Source organism: Schistocerca nitens, unplaced genomic scaffold, assembly GCF_023898315.1.
Source record: "Schistocerca nitens isolate TAMUIC-IGC-003100 unplaced genomic scaffold, iqSchNite1.1 HiC_scaffold_466, whole genome shotgun sequence".
Taxonomy (NCBI): Eukaryota; Metazoa; Arthropoda; class Insecta; order Orthoptera; family Acrididae; genus Schistocerca; species Schistocerca nitens.
The window spans coordinates 3167958-3193981 of NW_026045999.1; the positions used below are offsets into that span (position 1 = coordinate 3167958).

Here is a 26024-nt window from a genome sequence, read left to right on the forward strand (position 1 = left end):
AACACTGAGGAATTATGTGATGCAGAAATTGTGGCGAAGTTTTTGCCACCGAATGTTACACCACTTCTACAGGCGATGGATCAAACATTGAAACTGGTTTACAGAATACAATTTTTAAGAATGTTGATCCAAGATGATAGTATTCCTTTAGTGGACAAAATAAAAAATACCAATGTGGAGGATATTATTTATTGGGCCGCTGAGGAATGGCAGAATATTTCAGGAAATACTCCGAGAAAATCATGGAGAAAACTGTGGACATCTCTTGAATTTCAGGAGAACCTAGTTGAAAATGAAGAGGAAAATCTACTACAAATGATGCAGGCAATCTCTGGGTGTGAAGAAGCTAGTGAAGGAGATGTAGATGAGTGGATGTCAGTGGATGGGGCATGTGTGGTGAACCTTACCGATGCTGATTTAGTCGCTGCTGTGACTCGAGACCAGGAAGAAGTGGACTACTGTGACGGAAGTTACACGAGAGCGACAAAGGAGAGCTGGTGCCACACAGTGACGCAGCGAAAGCCCTTCACCTCGCGCTACTTTATTTGGAGCAACAGCCTACTGCTACACCTGCTGATCTGATGTTTATGAGATGATGGCACAACTGTGTGTCATATAACAGACTGTCTTCATCATGCCAAAAAACAATGACTGAGTTTTTGTCATCTGAATAGTAGGGATAAAATGTCCGCTGTATTTTAGTAAGTTTGACAGCTTTTCTTACATTGTTATGCATTGTTTAAACCTAATGTTTTCTTGCCAATTTTTCCAATACATGTTTACCATACAGTGTTCCATACTTAGACTAACATTTTTCATGTTCGGATTAGCGGGACTCTGCTGTACATGAAAAATTTTTTTTGTCATTCCTTATGTGACTCTTATCTTTTATCCGTGTGTTAAGACCCCTTTTTCTCAAGAAGAGGTTGACATATCATGTTCAAAATTAATGTCACATACTAGGGTCTGTGTTCCCTTGGTGACGTAATAAACATTAACTTCTAAATCAATGCAATTGAAAGGTTTGACCATTTATGTCGCACATTTTGATACTTGCAAACTCACTCATCAAAACCTACAGTGTATTTCACAATGGCTCAGAAAAGTGATATTTCGCAAGAATCGAGGTTTCACAGTTCAAGTAAAGGGAAAAAAATTTGAAAACTGTTAATTTGTAATTATATTCCACAAAAAAATTCTTTTGTCATTTGTTATCAGACTTCAGACTTGAAATTAAAACAGTCTCGAAAGTTGTGGTACCCCCACACACGTATGTCTTATCAGTATCAATGTCGGAAACATGCAAAAATTGTTGAGATTCTCTATTCCTGAAATAGACGAACTGTCTATATACATAATGAAGTTTTTACGGAACACTCGGTGCACGAGTCCTACTCTAGACCTGGCCAATTTTTCATCTGTACATGGGCACCCCTGAGAAACTGAGTATTTCCTATTTATGGTAATTACATGTTACAAGCTTTTTCACTTTTGTGAGGGTATTTCTGCAAAAACAAAATCATAATTATCTTACTATTTTGAATAAGCCACGAGAGACCCCGGATCTCTTATACCAAGACACTCGGAAAATATCGAGAGTTTCTGATTTTTTTCAGAGGAGTTAGGATTCACCCAGTATGCCTTATCAGCAAACACTGGTGTGGACTGCCAATTTTCTGACTGACTGTGAATTTTGTTTTTACAGGTTACAACACCTACTGCGCGAGGGTCGACGCAGATACTTACACGAGCTGAAACTGGAACGCCAGGCCGAAGCCGACGCGGCAAAGGAACGTCAGCTCGCGGCAGAGGCCGGGGATGACAACTCGGAGCGGACGGGCCTGTCGGAACGGGGTTCCGCGTCGGACGCGGTCCCCGGCAGAAGCAGTGGACGGGGCACACCGCAGCGGAGCCAGTACGACGCGGAGGAGAAGCTGCGCGCCACGTGGCGCTACCACCGGCACCGCGGGGTGTGCGCGGTCCTGCGCCGCAAGTCGTGGGAACGTCGGGCCGACACCCCTGCCCCTCCGGGACCGCGCTGCACCCACACGGAAGGCGGCGTCAGGTGAGTGTGTTTCGTTCTGTCTCGTCTCGGCGCGTGTATTCCGGGTGAAAAGTTCGAAGGAAAGGCTGCACGAGTGTAGACGCAAGGAAATGGGAGATTGTGTGTCAGAATTTCATAAACGTGTATTACATCTCAGTTTTTGTGTCCTGCATTTTACTAGCTTAGAGATATCTTCACGAGTATTACACCGTGTTCAGTCACAGTATTTGTAGCCAAATGGAGGTAACCCCTTGTAATAGAGTGTGGCAACTTATCTGAAAAACTTGGAAAACTGAATTTACTGGAAAAGTCAGGAAAATCTTGGGAAATTCTGAAAGGCTTGGGGAATTACAAAAATCTGGTTGAAGCTGCACTGTTCTTCAACAGAAAGCATTGATGCTGCAAACTTTTGCTCGCCCTTTTCTCGCACGATACCTTGTGAACTGTAGGTAGAGGACAACAGATTTTTGAAAAGCATATGACGCCATGTCACACTGCTGACTGCCAGCAAAGGTCTGGGCGTGTGGAACAGGTTCTTACGTATGTGAACACCTCAAACACTTTTTAAGTATTAAATTCAAGTGTTCGCCAGGCTGAAGTACTGTCAGAAGTGCCCCAGGGAGTTGTGATAGGACTGTTCTTGTTCTCTATACACACACAAACCGTCAGGCGATTGGGGTGAGCAGCAGTCTGCAACTGTTTGCTGATGACTCTATGAGGATACAGGATGAGTTCAGCAGGTTCTATATTAGAGCGATGAATGGTTGTTTGCTCTAAATGTGGAAAAGTTAAGTTAATGCAGATGAGCAGGAAAAACAATCCTATGGTGTCTGAACATATTATTAGTGGCATGCTGCTTGACACAGTCATGTCAGTTAAGTATCTAAGTGTAATGTTAGAGAGTGGTATTAAGTGGAACAAGCACATAAGGTCAGTTGTAGAGAAGGAAAATACTTGACTTTGATGTGGTGGGAGAATTCTAGAACAGTGTGTGATGTTGGAGAGTGATATATGAAATTGAACAAGCATGTAAGGTCTGTTGTAGGGAAGCAAAATGCTCAACTTTGGTTTGGTTGAAGGATTCTAGCAAAGTGCAGCTCATCTACGGAAGATATGGTGTATAGGACACTGGTGGGACACTTTCGTACGTATTGTTCGAGTGTTTGGGATCCCTACCAGCTTGGGTCAAACAAAGACATTGAAGCAGGTCGGAGGGGTGTTGCTAGATTTGCTATTGATCAACATGCCAGTGTTACGGAAATCGTATGTAAATTGAAGGGAATCACTGCTGTCAGCTGCTATGGGACATTACGTGGAATCAGTCGTGTCTGAAAGAATAGACACGACACATTCATATAATTATGGAAGTTCTTTGTGAACTCAGATGGGAATCCATGGATGGAAGATGACATTCTTTTTGTGAAACATTTTGAGAAACATCTTGACACGTCAGTCAAAGAATTACTATTGAGAATTGCTATAATGTACAGGGTGATTCAAAAAGAATACCACAACTTTAGGAATTTAAAACTCTGCAACGACAAAAGGCAGAGCTAAGCACTATCTGTCGGCAAATTAAGGGAGCTATAAAGTTTCATTTAGTTGTACATTTGTTCGCTTGAGGCGCTGTTGACTAGACGTCAGCGTCAGTTGATGCTAAGATGGCGACCGCTCAACAGAAAGCTTTTTGTGTTATTGAGTACGGCAGAAGTGAATCGACGTCAGTTGTTCAGCGTGCATTTCGAACGAAGTATGGTGTTAAACCTCCTGATAGGTGGTGTATTAAACGTTGGTATAAACAGTTTACAGAGAATGGGTGTTTGTGCAAAGGGAAAAGTTCTGGACGGCCGAGAACGGTGCTACTGTAACTGGACTACAGTATCTGGAGATGTTAGAGAATTGGCTGTTCCCTCAGCTCGAACAAGCAGCACAACAATTCATATTTCAGCAGGATGGAGCGCCACCACATTGGCACTTATCTGTCCATAACTACCTGAACGTCAACTACCCGAGGCAATGGATCGGCCGCCAGGCAGCCCGTGACAGAGCACTTCATCACTGGCCTCCAAGAAGCCCTGATCGTACCCCCTGCGATTTTTTCTTATGGGGGTATGTTAAGGATATGGTGTTTTGGCCACCTCTCCCAGCCACCATTGATGATTTGAAACGAGAAATAACAGCAGCTATCCAAACTGTTACGCCTGATATGCTACAGAGAGTGTGGAATGAGTTGGAGTATCGGGTTGATATTGCTCGTGTGTCTGGAGGGGGCCATATTGAACATCTCTGAACTTGTTTTTGAGTGAAAAAAACCTTTTTAAATACTCTTTGTAATGATGTATAACAGAAGGTTATATTGTGTTTCTTTCATTAAATACACATTTTTAAAGTTGTGGTATTCTTTTTGAGTCACCCTGTATATTGATTACTTCATATTCTAGAAATGGAAACAAACAAGTATTGAGTGTCCCAATCCAGGCATGTCACAACCAGCTGTTTCATAATAAGGTCCTTCGGCAAGCATTAATTTCTGAGTAAATATGCATAAAATTTTATGTGAGTGCATAGTGCATTAATTGCCAAAAGTTCGTGTTCGATTTGATTGCACATTTTGCTTTGCTTTATTTCAACACTGCGATTGCACTCGCATCTCAGTAGTTTCGTAGAGTGATAGTGAGCAAGTAAGCTATTTTATGTACAGTGTCATGAGCTGTCCTCACGTGTCTGGTTGTTTGGGTAATAGCAGCTAATTACATAACCCCCTCCCGATGTTAAGGTCGGCGAACTCCTTATAGCTGTTGACTGGAGTAGGCTATGTGCTCCATTATGTTTCATCCTCTCCCTTCTTTTGTCACAATCTCACAACACATACATAACACGACACTGTACACACATCCATTAAGGGACAATCCAATGTTCAGTATTTGTCGTGCAATAATATTCTGTCAACATATCGTCAGAAATTGTGACGCCAAGCACAGCACAATATTATTTCGCAGTATTTGTTCCCGGAACATAAAGTTAGAACTCTGCCTGCGAAAAAAAAAAGAGGACGTGCAATGGGTGAAAAGGCAACTTGAAAGGTGTTCAACATATCACCATACTTCCATGTTTAAAGAACTTGCAGCAGAGCTGGATGACTATCAGAATTTGTTAAGGAATGAGGAATCTTTCAGCGAATGGTGAACCTCGTTATAAGAAGAGATGCTGTTCGTATATTTGTCATATTTCAACTTCAACAAAGCTGGGAGTGATCTGTAAACCTGAAAGATTAAAATACATTACTGTGGAGGATAGGAAGGTAGTGCTGTTATCTACACACATCAAAAAAGTTTTGCATCAGCTCAGTTACAAGAGTTGCAGAACCTGTAGAGAAAATTGGAATAGAGATCAACATAAACATCATTTCCGCCCATTTTATTGCTCACGAAAACCACACATTGCATGTTGTACCACCATACAGTGAGACCTTCAGAGGTGGTGGTCCAGATTGCTATATACACCAGTACCTGTAATGCCAGCAGCACATCTTTTTGCATTGATGCATGCCTGTATTCGTCATGGCATACTATCCACAAGTTCATCAAGGCACTTTGGTCCAGATAGTCCCACTTGTCAATGGCGATTCAGCGTAGATCCCTCAGAGTGGTTGGTGGTTCACGTCGTCCATAAAAAGGGCTTTTCAATCTATCCCAGGCTGTTCGATAGAGTTCGTGTCTGGAGAACGTGCTGGCCACTTGTCGACTGATGTCATTATCCTGGAGGAAGTCATTCACAAGATATGCACGATGGAGGCACGAATTGTCGTCCATGAAGAAGAGTGCATCTCCAATATGCTGCCCATGTGGTTGCACTATCGGTTAGAGGGTGGCAGTCGTGTATCATACAGCCATTACGGTGCCTTCCATGATTACCAGCAGCGTACGTCGGTCCCACATAATGCCACCCCAAAACAGCAGGGAACCTCCATCTTGCTGCACTCACTGGACTACGTCTCTGAGGCATCCAGACCTTGCTGCACTCACTGGACAGTGTGTCTGAGGCATTCAGCCTGACCGGGTTGCCTCCAAACACGTCTCCGACGATTGTCTAGTTGAAGGTATATGTGGTATTCATCGGTGAAGAGAACGTGGTCCATTCGGCATGTTGGGCCCATTTGTATTGCGCTGCACGGTGTTGTGGTTGCAAAGATGGACCTCGCCGTGGACGTTGGGAGTGAAGTTGCACATCGTGCAGCCTATTGCATGCAGTTTGAGTTGAAACACGACGTCCTGTAGCTGCACGAAAAGCATTATTCAACGTGGTGGCATTGCTGTCAGGGTTCCTCCGAGCCTAAATCCATAGGTAGCGGTCATCCACTGCAGTAGTAGCCCTCGGGCAACCTGAGCGAGGTGTGTCGTCATTGACAGTTCCTGTCTCGCCGTATCTCCTTCATGTCCGATCAACATCGCTTCGGTTCACTTCGAGACGCCTGGACACTTCCCTTGTCGAGAGACCTTCCTGGCACAAAGTAACAATGCGGTCGCCATTGAACCACGGTATTGACTGTCTAGGCACGGTTGAACTACGGACAACACGAGCTGTGTACCTCCTTCCTGCTGGAATGACTGTAACTGATCGGCTATCGGACCCCCTCCATCTAATAGGCGCTGCTCGTGGATGGTTGTTTACATCTTTGGGCGGTTTTAGTGACACCTCTGTGCAGTCAAAGGGACTGTGTCTGTGATGCAATATCCACAGTCGACGTCTATTTTCAGGAGTTCTGAGAACTGGGGTGATGCAAAACTTTTATTGGTGTGTGTATTTCTGCAATAAAAAATCCAAACTTCTGAAATGAACAAATAAGCAGTTGCAGTGTATTTTTCCTGCTTTTCTACATCTACATCTATACTCTGCGAGCCACCGTACGGTGTTGGCGGAGAGTACCCTGGACCACTGCTTGTCATTTCCATTCCTAATCCACTCAGAAATAGAGCAAGGGGAAATGACTGTCTATATGCTCCACATGAGCCATAATTTTGTGTGTCTTATCTTCTCGGTCCTTACGAGCAATGTATGTCGGTGGCAGTAGACTCGTACTGCCGTCAGCTTCAAATGCCGGTTCTCTAAATTTTCTCAGTTGTGTATCTCAAAAAGAATGTCACCTTCCCTCCAAGTATTCCCATTTAAGTTCCCAAAGCATCTCTGTAACACTTACGTGTTGTTCGGACCTGCCGGTAACCAATCTGGCAGCCCGCCTCTGAATTACTTTGATGTCTTTCTTCAATCCGACCTGGTATGGATCCGGAGAACTAGAGCAGTACTCGAGAATAAGTTGCACCGACGTCCTATAAGCAGTCTTCCTTACAGGTGAACCACTCTTTCATAAAATACTCCCAATAAACCGAAGTCAACCATTTGCCTTCCCTACCACAGTTCTCAACTTTTGTTGAATTTTTCTTTGGTCGAATAAGCATGAAATAGGTAATAAAATGTCCCACTTGAATGCATTTCGACAGATGATTCATTGTCTCTGCCTTTCCTGACATTCGTATAATGTCGCTGTGGTGTTTACACATCTGCAAATTGTGAAGTCTTGGCAGGAGCTGCCATACGCTGAGCACTATCACCCTTACGCAGTAAAATATATTGCACAACATACTGAACACGTGTCAGCACTTCTAAAGCTCTGCAATCTTCTACGATATATTCCGCAAACCGCCAGTATCGCTTGCAGACAGTCAGTATTATTGTGCAATAAATACTGAACTTGTGACTGCGTCTTTACACTCACCTACAACACAACTCTCACATACGTGCTGTAAAGGGGCCAATGTGTACAGAGGAAGAACACACTTCCCGACAGTTAGGTGAAACCGTGTACTGAGATATTCCAGCCAACAATGCCATACAACATTTACAGTTTTAATAATTGTGATTGAACTTTGTCTTTTGAACAAAAATAAAATCCTTTCATATATATTTGTTTTGGATGCTTGGTAACTTGGAATAAACACTAATAAATGATGTGACGAAAAAAGAAATATGTAAGGCTATGGAAATCAGTAAAGTGTGATCTCACTACAACAAAATTTGTTTGGAATGTCCCCACTTCAAAATCTTTTAATGAAACTGTTCCCACTCTGTAATACTTTATTTGCTCATTAATCTTCTCCAAGGCACTTTTATTGTAAAAGTAACAACTGCGCCTTTTATTTACTACTTGACGATGAACTGGTGTAATGCCCAAAAACTTCACTGCAACCCTTGAAAATGGAGTTGTTGGTCTGAAACATGTTGGACTATAACAGAAAAATAAGGTATTGTGTCTGGGGATGGCGTATTGCTGGTAAAAATATCCCAGCCGTAGAATCCACAGTCATAGGACGCTAAAGGCAGAAGTCTGTTTAGTATGCACATTACAAGGTGGCTGTACGATACATTTCACAAAGAGGAAATGGAGAACACTTTGTGGCATCACCAGGGTGTGCTCTCTCTCTCTCTCTCTCTCTCTCTCTCTCTCTCTCTCTCTCTCTCTCTCTTTCTCTGTGTTAACACAAAAGTAATCTTTCCAAGAGTGCTTATGTGCCACACTTAACTTCGTACAGCATGTGGAAAATAATACAAGTGCAGAAAAAAATGACTCGTTTCCAAATAGGAGCTTTCTTCTGCTTGTCAGAAACGGGAAACTATGTACACATTAAATAAATCCTATTCCTGATATGTAGGAGATGAACTGTCAAGGAAAAAAAAAAAAAAAAAAAAAAACATGAAGAACATCATACATTTACAGCTGTAACTTTTCGTAGTAGTTTATCATGTTAAGAAAATTTATAGTTACTGTTGATCAGCAGTAGATCACTGACACAATATGGATTTAATTGGCTGTGCTGAGGTGTTTATAACATGCCAGCTTTACTAAAGCGCTGTTCATTAGGTGTGTTTATTGCTGTTATACATAACATATGGCTTGTAACGACAGCCATCCCAGGTAGATGCTTATCATGTCTGCACCACCATTTTAAGATATCATGAACTCCCACATGCATTAAAATATAGAGATCTACTTCATCTGCAGTGGAAAATTTGTTGTTCTTCCAGTTCTAGAACCAATCTCTGTGTGGGTGGCAAGGGCACTGTACTTGGATGCTGTATGTTTATAAACAGTAGAGAGAGAAGAGATATAGAACTACATGATAATGTATGTGGGGGGAATTCCATTTGTCTACAAGACACTAAGCAATAACTACACAAAAACATTTATGTTAACGATTACATGTAGTAGGCCTACCTACAAAACTAGCATGCTTTGTAGCATATCGCTAAGAATTTCCTGCTTATGTCAAACAGATTGTCGCGATGGAAAGATAACCGAAAGAAAGTAGCAGTTTCATGGTTTGAAGTAATTACAATCATCTCATGTACAAAAGACAGAGCCCAATTTTTAATCCTTTTTACCTCTTACTAGAAAATACTTATCTGTTAGTATACATCATACAGAACAGTGCTTCGGGCTGCAGTAATTTAACTCATATCTCAGTCATTTTAATGGACACTGAAGATTTGTTCTGTAACCAAAGAAAGACTAACTTGATTGTAGCTCCCCCCCACACCCCCCTTTCTGATTCACCTGTCCCCTCTTTAGTTGGTTCCACGAGATCAACAATTTTTTTCTGAAAGCCCATCATCACATTCCTTTATTCTGTAAGTGGACTTCTCTCAATAACTAACACAGAAACTTTGATATACTGAGTAAGGCTCCAGCATCATGTACAAGCTGTTCCAGCATGTACTGATCTCATTTCAAATATGATATCAGAGGTAAGAGAAACCATATTTCTTCATGTACTTTGCAGTATTTGTTGTTCCTGCATTGTTCGTGGCTCCATTCAAGAAGAAGCTGCATTCTTCGAAAATGTGGTTAAGTGCTGCATACAATAAGCATCACAAAGAAATATTTTGTGACTTTTTAGGTTTTTATTATATTGGTGCCCCGGTCAGAGACAAAAACCGAGTTATGCGGCATGTCTGCCAGAAAGTGGCAGACAGCCATCCTCTCTCATATTTTCTTCATGATATTTACTTCCATCTTCTTAATGTTTGGCAATTTACTTGTAAGTAAAACATTCACCAGAGACTAATCTGTGTTTATGTAATGTGCTGTGTGAAATAATGCCTCTGATTCTGTGGAAGTCCTCATATCAACTATTGCGGCAGATGTTTTATTAATAATTCCGCGATAATGGACGGCATTTTGTTGCGTGGTTGATCCCAACCTTTTCCTTTTCTTCGTAACGTGAACGTAACTTCTTGTTCTGATACTTATTAACTGGTGTGGGTAGCCTATCCAGTTAGGCTGTGCTCCTACCACCTTTCTCTTCATGCTCACATACTCAGTCACACAGGACTCTATTGGCTACCCAAGTAACTGGCAGTGCTGGATAAGTGGAACATCATCTGCTTCTGATTCTACCTAGTAGAATTTATACACTCGGAAAAAAAAAATCTCTGTTGCTTCTTAATGTTAAAATTTGTCATCTTTGCTTTATACCGTCCATAACGAACATTATAGTTGGTAAATTAATCTCACCATACCTAAAATGACATGAAAAATCAATGCTACATATTCTGCATGCACCCCTAACCACATGCTGCAGGCAGATATGGCAGAATGACGCTATTGGCGGGATTGCCACGTGGAACACTGCCCCTTGCCAGTGTGCAATGCCCAACCTTCTCATGTGCACACCACTATAACAATGTGCAGGTTATTGTTGTAAAAAGATGATGGAAGAAATACAAAGGTTTTTCAAGTATTCACAAAAATATCACAGCAAGATTTTGACATTATTCTTGAGGGACTGAGGGGGCATTTGTGTAATAACTGCAAAGACTTTTGGTGGGACCATGAATTATTGAACACATCTGTAGGCAAGATACTGTTAGTGTATCACAATTGCTGCTCAGATCAGTGTGGCAGTATCACTTCATAACCTGGCAACTGTTGATTCATATGCAAGTTTGAGCTAATATCTTTTGTTACTCTCTAGAACCAAAGATACTGGTACACCTGCCTAATATCGTGTAGAGACCCCACAAGCATGCAGAAGTGCCACAACACAACGTGGCATGGCTCGACTAATGTCTGAAGTAGTGCTGGAGGGAACTGACACCACGAATCCTGCAGGGCTAACCATAAATCCGTAAGACATCGAGGAGGTGGAGATCTCTTCTGAATTGAATAGCATGTTGCGAGGCATCCCAGATATACTCAATAATGTTCATATCTGGGGAGTTTGGTAGCCAGGAGAAGTGTTTAAACTTAGAAGAGAGTAAGTACGTTGGAACCTCTCTGTAGCAATTTGGATCTGTGAGGTGTTGCATTGTCCTGGTGGAATTGCTCAAGTCCGTCGGAATGCACAATGGACATGAATGGATGCAGGTGATCAGACAGGATGCTTACAGACATGTCACCTGTCAGTCATATCTAGATGTACCGGGCATCCCATATCACTACAACCTCACTCACACCACACCATTGCAGAACCTCCATCCACTCGAACGGTCCCTTGCTGACATGCTGGGTCCGTGGATTCGTGAAGTTGTCTCCATAACCGTAAGCGTCCATCCACTCGATACAATTTGAAACGAGACTCGTCCAACCAGGCAACATGTTTCCGGTCATCAACAGTCCGATGTCGGTGTCGATGGGCCCAGGTGAGGCGTAAAGCTTTGTGCCGTGCAGTCATCGAGGGCACACGAGTGAGTTTTCGGCTCCGAAAGCCGATGATGTTTCGTTGAAAGGTTCACACGCTGACATTTGTCGGTGGCCCGGCATTGAAATCTGCAGCAATTTGCAGAAGGGTTGAACTTATGTCACTTGAACGATTCTCTTCAGTCGTCGTTGATCCTGTTCTTGCAGGATATTTTCCCAGCCGCAGCAGTGCCGGAGATTTGATGTTTTACAGGCTTTCTGATGTTCGTGGTATACTCGTGAAATGGTCGTATGGGAAAATACCCACTTCATCGCTACCCCTCGGAGATTCTTTGTCCCATCGCTCGTGCACTGACTATAACACAGTGTTCAAACTCGCATAAATCTTGATAACCTGTGATTATAGCAGGAGTAACCGATCTAACAGTTGCGCCAAATACTTGTTGTCTCATATAAATGTTGCCGATATCATCTCCATATTCTGCCTGTTAACACACATCTGTAGTTGAATACACATGCCTAAACCAGTTTCTTTGGCAAGTGTGTGGTTTTTTCCTCCCCTGAAAGTTCCTCGTTTTCATTCAGGATTCCAATACAGCATATTATTCCTCACATTTTTGGATACAATTCCACTAGGATGGTACTTTGTTGCTCTGTGTGGCCTTCTGCCAGGTGGTGACGAACCCAGCTGGCACTTTTCTCTGAGTACCCCGACTGCTGGATGAGTGTTTCAGCACTACAACAGAGACGTCCAGTTGAGCAGTGAGATATTTTATTATGATCTGTCAGTCACCTCAAATCAGAATGCCCGCTTGTTCTCACATTGCAGGAATCACAGCTATATAGAATGACGCGCCACACTTTTGTTCACAGCTATGTCTCTGTAGACAGTCTGCAAGCGCTTATGAATACCTGCAATGCTCAATGACAGCCCTCTGTTTGGAATGCACCTCCATTACAGAAGTTATTTTCACGGCTGTACATAACGCCACAACCTATTGAATTTCATGAAACTGTATGGACTGGAGTGGAAATATCCCCCGATGTCCTACAAAAAAATTCACATTTTTTTCAACTTAAATTGGCTGAGAGAAATAATGTTGCATTACTTACTGAACACCCCGCATAGTAAGCCAAAATGTGGGGAGCTTTCAATTGTTTGTTTTGCTGCCCAACAAATGTTTTGTTGAAAGTAGTATGAGAATGAAGAAAATGAACAGAAGAAAAGGGAATAAATAAAGTGAAACATGGAAGAAAGAGAGAAAACCATGAAATTGACTGCTTAGCTTTTGCTGATTTAGCAATCTTACCAGAGGACCTACAAGATGCAGTGAAACAGATATACATTTCCCATGAAAGAGCACAAAAAAATGGACTACAAATTCCATTTGGAAGGAAAAAAAAAAAAAAAACATATACATGACCAATATTAAAGTGCTCCTTTGTATATGAAATCAAAATATGGGAAGATCAAGAAAGTTACAGAATTTAAATACTTGGGAAACATAATCCAATCAAATGCTCTGGAGAAAGCAGTTAATATAAACAGGACCAGAAAAATGAAACTGGCACTCCACATAACAAAGAACACATACTACAAAAAAATCTTTATCCGTTAAAATAAAAAACTGAGACCTTACAATGTAGTGATTAAAATCACATGTATTTATGCCCCAGGCTGCCTCACCATAATACTGCAAAACACTTAAATAATTTGGAGAAGAAAGAAAGAAAGAAAGAAAGAACAACAATTCGAAAAAAAATTGGCTCAACAATCATATGGTGTGTGTGTGTGTGTGTGTGTGTGTGTGTGTGTGTGTGTGTGTGTGTGTGTGTGTGTGTAAAATAATACAAAAAAAACAAGGAATAAAGTAGATACAATGAAAACAGAGGATTACATTTAATGGCCATTTTAAAAGAATGGATAAAACAAGAGGCTGACAAAAAAATATTCAACTTCATTGACAATAATCCAACAACCTAAGTTTCTTGGTTTACAGAAGTTAAGCAAGAAGTACAGGAGTTGGGAGAAAGAAAAACATGGAAAACAGATATGAGTTCAGGAAAACTGTATAAAAGGTCAAGGGTTTCTAGAAGAAAACAATAGGAAAGAGGAGGGACTTGGACAGAAAAAATAAGAGAACAACAGAGAATGAAGACATGCTGGGAAGCCAAAAAAAGGAAAAAAGTATCAAGTCATAAACCAGCTATTTACATAGTCCTGTGTTGGCCGATCTACTTCTAATTCTGAAAAATAGGTGTGAAATAAAATATCACCTGTGGTCTTAAATGACAACCAAAATCTATGCTGCGTCTGACTTGGAGCAAGTGGCAGTATGGTCAGCACTATTCACCTGGAGGTGTGGCTGTAAACAGGATCCAGGGACTCAAAATCCCTGGTTCTACTCAACTAGCAAAAGCTAGGAAATTGATGACAAGACACAAAAGAGCAAGCCAAAGCCCTCTCGTAAACTTCCGCAAAAATTGTACACTTATGTTGTCACTTTCAACATTCAGACCCTCATTCAAGCAGGAAATATACACAATCTCACAACAGAACTCACAAAGCAGAAAGTCCAAATTCTTGTCCTGCAAGGAGTGCTTCACAGATTCAGAAACAATAGACTACAATCAAAATATCCACGGGTGTACTGCCGGTCTACAGTGTCCAACGGGCACAATATTTCGGTGATCATACGTGTCGCCATCATCAGGTGAACTGACGGACTGAGCTCCTGTGAACGTGCCAGCACAGAGATCTGTACACTATGGCTGCTCAGGGGGAACTGGGTTCGGTCGCGGCGGCGGCAGATTTAAATACCCTCCACCCGCGGTGTGCTCACTGCGCCGTCCGCGCCCCGCGCCACGGTCGCGCGGTGGAACAGATTGCGACGGCGTCTGAGATGACGTCGGTGTGATGGCTTTGTCCGCCGTGGTCGTCACAACTATACGTTTGCTCGATTTACTCTCGATTAACCCGATTGCTGGTTCCCAAGCCTTGCTAAGATTATAGCCACAGTCACGGTTTATGTGGTCGTCATTGGTGCGAATTTCGCTGGCCTCTCTAACAACGCTGTCCCAGTATCTCGACGTCTGTACCAGAATCCTCGTGCGGTCATACTCCATGGCGTGATTTTCCGACAAACAATGTTCAGCGACTGCCGACTTGCTCGGATACATCAGTCGAGTGTGCCTCTGGTGTTCACGGCATCGATCCTCGACGGTACGCATCGTCTGACCAATATACGACTTGCCACGTTGACACGGAATCTGGTACACACCGGCCTTCCTCAAACCGAGGTCATCTTTGGCGCTCCCCACCAGTGCACGAGTTTTATTCGGAGGACAAAACACAGTTCCGACCCGGTGTTTCTTCAAAATGCGGGCGATTTTCCCCGAGAGTGCGCCTGTGTATGGAATAAATGCAGTGCCTACCTCCTCCCTCGTGACTTCATCCATCTCAACAGGTTGTGCTGCAGTGGTTGGGCGGAGAGCACGTTGAATCTGCCACTCTGAGTGCCCATTTTTTCGAAATACAGTTCTCAGATGTTCCAATTCCTGGGGTAGACTCTCTGCGTCAGAGATAGTGCGCGCCCTATGTACTAGAGTTTTAAGTACCCCATTCCTCTGTGAAGGGTGATGGCAGCTGTCTGCGTGCAATTACAGATCAGTGAGCGTTGTCTTCCGATACACAGCATGACCTAGGGTGCCGTCAGCCCCTCTCTTGTCCAAGACATCAAGGAAAGGTAATTTACCCTCCATTTCAGTCTCCATAGTGAATTTGATGTTGGGGTGTATGGAGTTTAGATGTGTAAGGAAGTCAAGGAGTTTATCCATACCATGTGGCCAGATGACGAACATGTCGTCCACGTAACGGAAAAAGCAAGTAGGTTTCCATACGGATGACGACAGGGCTTCCTCCTCGAAGTTCTCCATGTACAAATTCGCTACCACCGGAGTGGGCTACCCATGGCGACTCCCTCTGTTTGTTCGTAGTATTCTCCATTAAAAAGAAAATACGTGGAGGTCAAGACATGCCTAAAAAGTTCAATGGTCTTCTCGTCAAACTTCTGACTAATCAGTTCTAGTGACTCTCGAAGGGGTACCCTCGTAAACAAGGAAACGACGTCAAAACTCACCATGATATCTGACTCATCCAACCTGAAGCTATCAAGGCGTTTAACAAAATCCACGGAATTACGGATGTAATGAGGGCATTTACCCACATAAGGACTTAATATTCCCGTCAGGTATTTGGCCAACAACACCAGGTCAGAACTGTGTTTTGTTCTCCAAATAAAACTCATGCACTGGTGGGGAGCGCCAAAGATGACCTCGGTTTGAGGAAGGCCAGCGTGTACCAGATTCCGTGTCAACGTGGCAAGTCGTATATTGGTCAGACGATGCGTACCATCGAGGATCGATGCCGTGAACACCAGAGGCACACTCGACTGATGTATCCGAGCAGGTCGGCAGTCGCTGAACATTGTTTGTCGGAAAATCATGCCATGGAGTATGACCACACGAGGATTCTGGTACAGACATTGAGATACTGGGACAGCGTTGTTAGAGAGGCCATCGAAATTCGCACCAATGACGACCTCATAAACCGTGACTGTGGCTATAATCTTAGCAAGGCTTGGGAACCAGTGATTGGGTTAATCAAGAGTAAATCGAGCAAATGTATAGTTGTGATGACCACGGCGGACAGAGCCATCACACCGACGTCATCTCAGACGCCGTCGCAAACAGAAAATTGGCAAAGGAGCAGTGCTATTTGGCAAGGCCATCATTGCAGACAAAAAAGTTCTGGCTTTATTAAAAGCTGTGAAACCCATCAACAACCGACTTATGACCTCAAAATCACACACACACACACACACACACACACACACACACACACACACACACACTAAGCCTTCATTAATGTGCATGCATCAGCAGATGGTGACAATTAAAAAGAGCCTGAAAAAACTGATAAGATTTTGGGAAGAACTTGAAATAGAATAGCCAGAATTCCAAAAGACAATGTGAAGAATCTGTTTGGTGATTTTAGTGTAATTGATGGGGAACACAAATACAAGAGTATCATGCACACCAGTTCATCACTAAGAACTCCACATGACTCGTGTTATGACAACAAAACAACCTAAAATTATGTCACCCTCACTACAGAAAAAGTCCAAAAAACAAAACAATTTATCACCTATCCATCATTTAGGAAAATTTGAGATTGACTATGTGACAATATTGTACGACTACCAAACAGAAATTCTTGATGTGCAAGTACACAGAGGTGCAAATCTCGATTTAGATCATTATTTAACGAGTATCAAAATTAAACCCACACCCAAAAGAAAATTCAACAGGAAAACACCACTGATCCAAAAATTTGATCTACACAAAATCAAAGACTCTAAAATAAGAGAAAAATGGGAGAACAACCTGCGGGAAGTTTGGAAGAAATTTCAAATTATAATCACCCAGAACAGTGAGAAATCTGATCCTTCTTCACAGAAAACCAAAACACCCTTTGTGGAATCAAGAAGTTGAAAATGCACAAGAAGAAAGAAAAAAGGCATTTCAAATTACAATTTCAACAAATCAGAAGAAATGCATAAGAAATTAATTGAAGTTTGCAAGCAAACATCCAAGGTTTGAAGACAAAATAAATGCAGATATGTCAGTCGCCAACTAGACTCAGTTGAAGACAACTTCGAAAATTACAGCACACATGATTTCTATGAGATCTTTGCGAAACAAATCAGAGGGTACTCACAATTCGCAAGTAAACTAACGTGTTAAAGCATGAATGTCTATATTTTGAAAATGGTTATGTTGCTTATAACATGCAGCACTTGTCAGGTGGCTATTTTGCTGATCGATGTCAGTGTCTGGAGGAAGGAGTTGCTATTCAGCCTGGAGGTGATGGACCAGTCTTTCACTAATCCTCCTAAGTGGGCAGCTTAAAGGTTTGTCATTTCCTATGATAGCCAATGTTTTGTAACAACTGTTGCAAAGTAACTTCCCAAAACTCTGCCAGGAAGCAGCAACGTACAGAAGCAATATCAGGAGGAATCCGAAACAGCCAATGAAAATGCCTAAATTCTGTTCCTAATTCTAATTGTCTGGGATGCCTAAATGTTAAATAACTTTGTGGCGAATTTTGGGAACTTACAAAATAAAGGAAACAGCCAGTAGCCCTTGGGTAGTGTACAACCATATGCTCTCATTATGGGTGATCCTCCGTGATCGACTGATTTGTATCTACATCTACTTCTATACTTCAAAACTACCTTATGTAGTGTGATGGAGGGTACGTTGTGTCCACTGTCACTTTCCCCCATTCACAGATGATTTGTGGAAAGAAAGATTGATGGTAAGCCTCCGTGGAAAGATGAATTCTGTATGTCCAATTAAACGTTCGTGCTCTTTTTCGCAAGGTATACAGTGGAGAGAGCAATACATTGATTGATTTCGTTTAGGAACACACGCTTTCAGAACTTTAACGGTAAATCACATTGGGATGCAGAACACCACTCTTGCAGCATCTGCCAGTGAGTTTGCAGGGTATATCTGTGATGCATTCGAGGTTACTAAATGAAGCAGTAATGAAGTACTCTCCTCTTCTTTGGATCTTCTCTATTTCTTGTATCAATCCTATCTGATATGGCTCCCTTACTAGTCAGCAGTATTCAAGTATTGCTCGAATGAGGGTTTCGTAAGATAATTCCTTTGTGAGTGGTCTACACTCCCTGACAATTCTTCCAGTGACTCTCATGCATACTTCCAGGTATTTAGCAGATGTCAACACATCCGTTGATTGTTTTGCAATTGAGTAGTCATACAGTAGTGGGTCTTTTTGTCTTGTTTATGAGCAATTTGTTGAATTTGTTTATGCTCACGGTCAATTGGTAATCCCTCCACCCAGCATCAATTCCTCTGCAGGTCATTTTATTGGTATTTTTTGGTGTTGTGACTTCCCTGTATATAACAGCACTGTCACAAAAATCCTCAAATAACTTCCGACATTATCCACTAGGTCATCTTTATAATATAAAAGGTGATACACCGACTGCCTGACTCACTCACTGACTCATCACCACCCAGCCCAAACCACAAGGAATACAAACTTGAAATTTGCAGTTTGTTGATCTTATATCGTACACTTTGTTGAAGAAATTTTTCGAAATTCCATCCGCAAGGGTGTGAAATAGGGCATGAAATGTTTTTGGAAAATGTCACTATAAAGGCAATATTGAAATTAGACCTACGAAAATTGGTATTTGATTTTTCAATCAGAAATAAAGAAATACATGTTTCAGGATTTTTGAAAATTTAACCTCTATGGGGGGTGAAACATGGGGTGAAAGTTTTTTTAATAAGTCATTATTACAGAACTACTTAAGTATTTTTAAAGCTACGCATCTCTGAAAATTGGTATTTGGCTTTTCAGTTACAGATAAAAAACAAAAAAAAGTGTGTTTTAGTGTTGGAATCTCAACCTCTAAAGGGGTGGAATTGGAGGTGACATGTTTTATAAAAATATTTTATAATGAAAGCATTTTTAAATTTGAATTCTCTGTTACAAATAACAAAATACATGTTTCATTGTTTCTGGAAATTCAACCGCTTTAAAGGTGAAATAGAGGATGAAAGTTTTTATCAAAATATTTCATTATGTGAGCATTTTCAAAGCTAGATCTGTGAAAATTTATATTTGGCTTCTCTGTTAGAGATAAATAATTGTGCATTTCACTGTGTATGGAAATTCAACCCCTAAGGAGGTGAAACGGGGTGAAATGTTTTACGAAAATTTTGTTGTGAAAGCATTTTTAAAGCCAAGTCTTCGAAAAATGGTATTTGGCTTCTCGGATGGAAAAGAAGAAATATGTGTGCCACTGTTTTTGGAAATGAGTGAGATAGGAGCAGACTTGATTCACTGATTTGTCATTGTCCATCCCAAATTACCAAGGACAGAAACTTGAATTTGGAGAGGGTGTGGACCTTATACTGTCTGTTTGGAATTCCACTTCTAAGGGGGTGAAATAGGGAATGAAAGGCTTTTTTTAAGTATGTCGCTCTGAAGATAGTTTCGAAGCTCAAACAACAAAAATTGGTATTTAGTTTCTCAATCAGAAACAAAAAGTATGTGTTTCAGCAGTTTTGGAAATTCAACCATTAAATAGGTAAAAAAATGGGTTAAACTTTTTTCGAAAATAAAATTATTAAAGACCTAGTAAAGCATTTTTGAGCTACATCTATGAAAATTAGTATTTTACTTCTCGGTTAGAAATAAAAAAAAATACGTGTTTCAGAGAGTGAAACAAAGAATGAAAAGTTTTACAAAATAATTTAATTTTGAAAACATTTTCAAATCTAAATCCGTGAAAATTTGTATTTGGCTTCTCTGTTAAAAAAATTACCGTTGGAAATTCAGTCCCTAATGGGGTGAAATAGGGAACAAAAATTTTTAAGAAACTATTTCACCATATTAAAAAATTTAAAACTAAATCTATGAAAAATTGGTGTTTTACTTCTCGATTAGATGTAAAGAAATGTGTATTAGGTGATGAAAGTTGCAATGGAAATGTCACCCCAAGAATACAAAAGGTATCCAGCTGCAAGAATCACTTTTTAGTCAGAAGTGCACTAAGAAGAGATCGTGCTTCTACAGACATAATTAGCATGAAAAGTATAGAAGGTGTTGCAATTTGTGAACAACATAAAAATTTGATTGAAGAAAAAAAAAAAGAATCTGTGCAGGCCATTCAGTGTACAAGAGCGAAGCAGCGGGCACCAGGTTAGTTTATAGTTACTGTGAAAAGTTGGTGTCTGTGGTACACCCACAGTATCTTGCAGTATAGAAGGCTGAAAAGCGTGTTCCAGTAGGTGGATGTATTTTCCAGTGTTGCCTTTTGAGTGTGCACGTGCTTGGTAGACGAAGTACTCGCACGAGATACCGGAGCCTGTAGCTGAGCAAAAGTTAGTGTTTTAGTGTATGAGTTGGGCACTGTGACATTTAGTAGGAACCAATAAATGATAATGTTGTCCATGGAAAGTTGATAGTGACGTTTATGTCTTTCCCTATTGACTTTGAACAGTGTTCCTGTTTTGTTGTTGTGGTGATTATAGGTGAGATTTGCCGAGAGCCAGTTGGACACGGTGCATTGAACTGTTAGCGGTGAACATATCCCAGTCCAGTGGTCACATGTTAGTAGCTTTTCTGAAAATAGTTCTATAGCTACAGGCCTTTCAATTATTTACTTTAGTTGTGAGTAGTTTAATCCTGTCATGCGGGTTGGAGGAGGCTGGCAACTCATATTTGGACTGATGGTGGAGTAGCAGAGTGGAGGATTAATTTTGCAAACTTTTCCAACTTAATCTGCAATGCAGTATATCATTTAATTTGTCTCAAGTACTGTGCAGCACCAACAAAGCACGAATTCTGCCTGTGGTCACTAGTGGACTTTTCTACAGTGCAGCGAAAACTCCGAAGAATGGACGAAAGGAACATTTTGTGCTTATCAGTAAAGTAAACCAAAACCAAGTTGTTGCTGGTGGCTGCTGTACTCTATAATCCTAATCTATGACCACAGTTCTGTGTTAATGTCATTATTTGCCAAAACATTTGAAATGCTTTCTTTGTTCATGGAATAGGCATCTCTCCACTTGGTCAGGATAAACTTCGTAATAGATGTCTTTGAAATACATATAATTGGATATGAAGAAATCCCCGAAATAGAAGGCAATATAATTTAATATGAGGGTCGAGGCAAAAGTCATGGCAAACGTGAAATGTACAGATGAAAGGATGAGGTGAGAACTACACGTGTGGACACTGAAGAAAGTGTGAACATTGTGCCTCTCACACATTTATTATGGTAGTGTATAGGATGATACAATTTTGTGTTGCAAAATGATTACAGCACGGCACATGTGCAGGTTACAGGACAAAACTGAGCCTAAAGGCCCTCAGAGTGGACCTCGCATTACCAACGATGTGAGAGACGCTGAATAGCGTCTGCATCACCATTTTCCCCACCGTATCTGAATTAGGTCATCTGTTGTCGCACAGCATTGGAAAATGTCTTCCCGTGTTGCAAACCACCTACCACATAGTGGTTTCCTTACTTTTCGTCCAAAGTCACAGGGACAGAGGGCAGGAGAGTGCAGCAGGTTCTCCAACTCTTCCCACCCCAGCATCAAAGTTGCCATTGCACGCACTGTGCTTTATTTGATTTTGCATTGTCGTGCAGCACTTCTGCACCGTCCACGAGATCTGGACATTTGTCCCAATTGTCAGGTGCTACCTGTCACACCAGGAAGGCCCTGGTAGTACTTTGTGCCCATGTGGGCATACGTGATAATCACCATCAGTTTCACGGGAGAAATATTCTGAGGGAATTTCCGCTGCCTCAGTGATCCGATGTGACATCATCCCACGGACTGACATTAGAGTTCCAGTTTGTACACCCTCGCTCAAACTTTGTCTGGTGATTATTCGTGACAGGGATTGGCTGCTGTCCTATTGTTAGCGTGCTAATTGGTCAGAGGGTTATACGTATGCCATCCACCACTGAAGTTCCATCGAGTCATCAGTTATTCATTGTGATGCAATTTTATGCAGTTGCAGCTCTGTCCAAAATATTCTGTGATACCACAGTGAGCTTCTCAATGCCACTCCCACACACTAACTCCAGTAGCATCAACTATCTTCCCGTGGCAGCTGCTCAATTGTGGTACATGCCACGTCGTTCCGCACACTGACAGGTTGTCCTGAGCGTGCCAATCACCAGTTGCGTCACATCCTCACGGAAACTTTCCTACCCACCGTGCTACTGTACGGTATGAGAGGCCATTATTCCTGAAGGCTTACACTATTTCACTATGACATTTTCTCCCGTATGTCCCTGGCGAATATTGCTGTTTTCATGCACGCACGATGCTCGACACTGCTCACCACACGACTTATTTGGCAGTGTGCTCTGTGCTACTACCAGCATTCACAGGTCATCTGTTGTGAATACGTACTATACCTGCATAGCTTCCACACTACAAATAGCAGTATGTGATCTACTCACATACCTAAAAAAAAAATGCTTGCAAAGACTTTCTCCCCAACCCCATCCCCCAAGTGTTACCTCTCACTGGTTAGCTTCATACACTATGTGATTAAAAGTATCTGGACACCTGGCTGAAAATGGTTTACAAGTTGGTGGCGCCTTCAATCGGTAATGCTGGAATTCAATATGGTGTTGGCCCACCCTTAGCCTTGATGACAGCTTCCACTCTTGCAGGCATATGATCAATCAGATGCTGGAAGGTTTCTTGGGGAATGGCAGCCCATTCTTTACGGAGTGCTGTACTGAGGAGAGGTATCGATGTCGGTCGGTGAGGCCTGGAACGAAGTCGGCGTACCAAAAACCCCAAAGGTGTTCTATAGGATTCGAGTCGAGACTCTGTGCAGGCCAGTCCATTACAGGGTTGTTATTGTTGTGTAACCACTCCGCCACAGGCCGTGCATTACGAACGGGTGCTCGATCGTGTTAAAAGAGGCAACCGCCTCCGAATTTTACTGTTGGCACTACACACGCTGGCAGATGACGTTCACCGGGCATTTGCCATACCCACACCCTGCCATCGGATCCCCACATTGTATACCGTGATTCGTCACTCCACACAATGTTTCTTCAGTGTTCAATCGTCCAATGTTTACGCTCCTTACACGAAGCGAGGTGTCGTTCGGCATTTACCGGTGCGATGTGTGGCTTACGAGCAGTCACTCGACCGTGAAATCCAGGTTTTCTCACCTGCTGCCTAACTGTCATAATACTTGCAGTGGATCGTGATGCAGTTTGGAACTCCCGTGTGATGGTGTGGATACGTGTCTGCCTATTACACATTACGACCCTCTTCAATTGTCGGCGGTCTCTGTCGGTCACCAAATGAGGTCGGCCTGTACGCTTTTGTGCTGTACGTGTCCTTCACATTTCCACTTCTCTACCGCATCGGAAACAGTGGACGTAGGGATGCTTAGAAGTGCGGAAATCTAGCGTACAGACGTACGACACGAGTGACTCCCGACCACCTGACCACGTTCAAAGTCCACGAGTTCCACGGAGCGCCCCATTCTGCTCTCTCACAATGTGTAATCACTATTGAGGTTGCTGATACGGAGTATGTGGCAGTAGGTGGCGGCACAATACACCTAATATGAAACACGTATGTTTTTGTGGGTGTCGCCGGCCGCGGTGGTCTAGCGGTTCTAGGCGCTCGGTCCGGAACCGCGCGACTGCTACGCTCGCAGGTTCGAATCCTGCCTCGGGCGTGGATGTGTGTGGTGTCCTTAGGTTAGTTAGGTTTGAGTAGTTCTAAGTTCTAGGGGACTGATGACCACAGATGTTAAGTCCCATAGTGCTCAGAGCCATTTGTGGGTGTCCGGATACTTTTGATCACATAGTGTATCTAGTAGTCAGTCACAAAATTATTGCACCTGGGAATGAGGGTGCTTCTGTCTGCTTATTGTGAGCCAGATTGTTAATGTGTGGATTACTGACCTCAAAGTGTTGACAGGGTGATGCATTTTCTTCAGTCACCACTGCACTTATTTACAGTAACGTCACTGCGTTTTTCCAATAACAGCCGAGTGCAATAATATCGTGGTTAATTAGTACAGTCACATGAATTTAGCATTTACTGCTGCCCTAGTTGTGCCACTGTTGTTGTAGGGGAGTTCAATGCCGTGGAGAACAGAGGTTGGTATCGGAGACTGAATGTACTAAATTTTATTGCAAATTAAAGGCTCCCTTTTGGCTGTTCTTTCTCGGACTTAAATCTTCAACAGTTAGAAGTGTGAAAGTCACACGTTCACCGTGAGAAACGAGAAGATCGTGTCAAATGTGGAGGGTAATGTGGATGTACACCAAACTTTAACTAGTACGTAAAAAATTAGAAAAATAATTATTATTTTTAAAAATAGCTGTTGACTCCTCAGTTTTTTTATACAGGGTGATTCAGTTAACCCAGTGGTTACCAGACCTTTTGGTACTGTATACCACTCTACAGCTTTACATTTTTTAAATTTCGGTGTACAAATACCAGTGTTCACAAACACTGGTGGAAGGGAGGGGGTCGAGGGGGTGCCTGCCGGAGGGGTGAGGAATGTTACGGGAAAAATAATTTTTTCCATCTGGCTCGGTGCCAGTTTTTGCGTAGTGCTGGTCAACAACTGTGTGTGGTAGAAATGTGACACAAGTAATAAGGATTCTTGCAAGGACTTTTTTTACGAGGCCGTTCGTGTCCCCATGTGGTACTTATTTCTAGCAAATAATATGAAAGTAAATTAAGCTGGCACTGATACAAATACTCATTGAGTAAGGGGGGAATGAAATTTAAAATATTTTATTAAACTTTTACTGTAGCTTTCAGCCTACTTACGGTTATGTGTCGGTTTAGGTTTTTTAACTGCATCCTCGGAGGTAGGAACCCCCTCCACCGTCGTATATTTGTCACAAAATCGAGTTTAACTTCACGTCACAATTACAGTAGTCAAGAATTGGCTCATTGTAACACACAAACTCCACTTCCAGACACAAGCTTTCTTTGTACCACCACGGTATTTCGTGCAACATACAACAAAGCAACAATAACAACAATAAACAGAACAGTTCACTGCATAATGGCTACTGCAGCACTACACTTTGGTACACCGCTTAAGGTAGCAGTAGTTCCAAAGCAGCTCGAAAACTTTGGAATAATCACCGATAAGAACCGTTTAAAATATCGCCAACATTAAAACGAGATGAATCGTTCACAGAGAAGATGGGGACAACTAATAAATGAAGAGGTGGGGAGGGTACAATCCTACCTTCCTCTGTCGTGTGCGCAAACCAAAACAAACTTACTGTTCCAAATACATTTTCCTTAATATTATACACACACTGTGTTCGGCAACCTGTTTCCTCACTATCGTTACACTTTACAAATAAAATAATTTTTCTTACATCAGTATGTATCTTGTTTACTTGTACACATACTATCTGAGATTCTAGAACTGTTTAAAAAATCTTACTTTTATTTTCACTCAGATGAATTGTGAAGAAGTGAATGAGGTTTAGCCTTTTTTCTTGGCTCCATCAAAATGAACTAAAATTAATTGTAACTAAAATCAAAATCATAAAGTTTTAAGCTAAAGCATTTGAATGGAGTGAAATAAAGGTAACTTGCAATGGTCAGGATTTCAGAGAAGCAAAGCACATAAAGTTCTTAGACTTAAATCTCAAT

The 26024-nt window shown here is 41.9% G+C and overlaps 1 protein-coding gene across 3 annotated transcripts in view; it reads left to right on the forward strand.

Moving 5' to 3' along the window:
* The window catches only part of LOC126232226 (nucleolar protein dao-5-like), a 350086-nt gene that overhangs the window by 214207 nt on the left and 109855 nt on the right, over positions 1 to 26024 (forward strand). For all 3 annotated transcript variants that reach the window (XM_049942519.1, XM_049942518.1, XM_049942520.1), the window contains exon 4: positions 1706 to 2065. In XM_049942519.1, coding sequence (XP_049798476.1) covers positions 1706 to 2065 — 360 coding nt within the window. The remainder of the gene's footprint in view (positions 1 to 1705; positions 2066 to 26024) is intronic.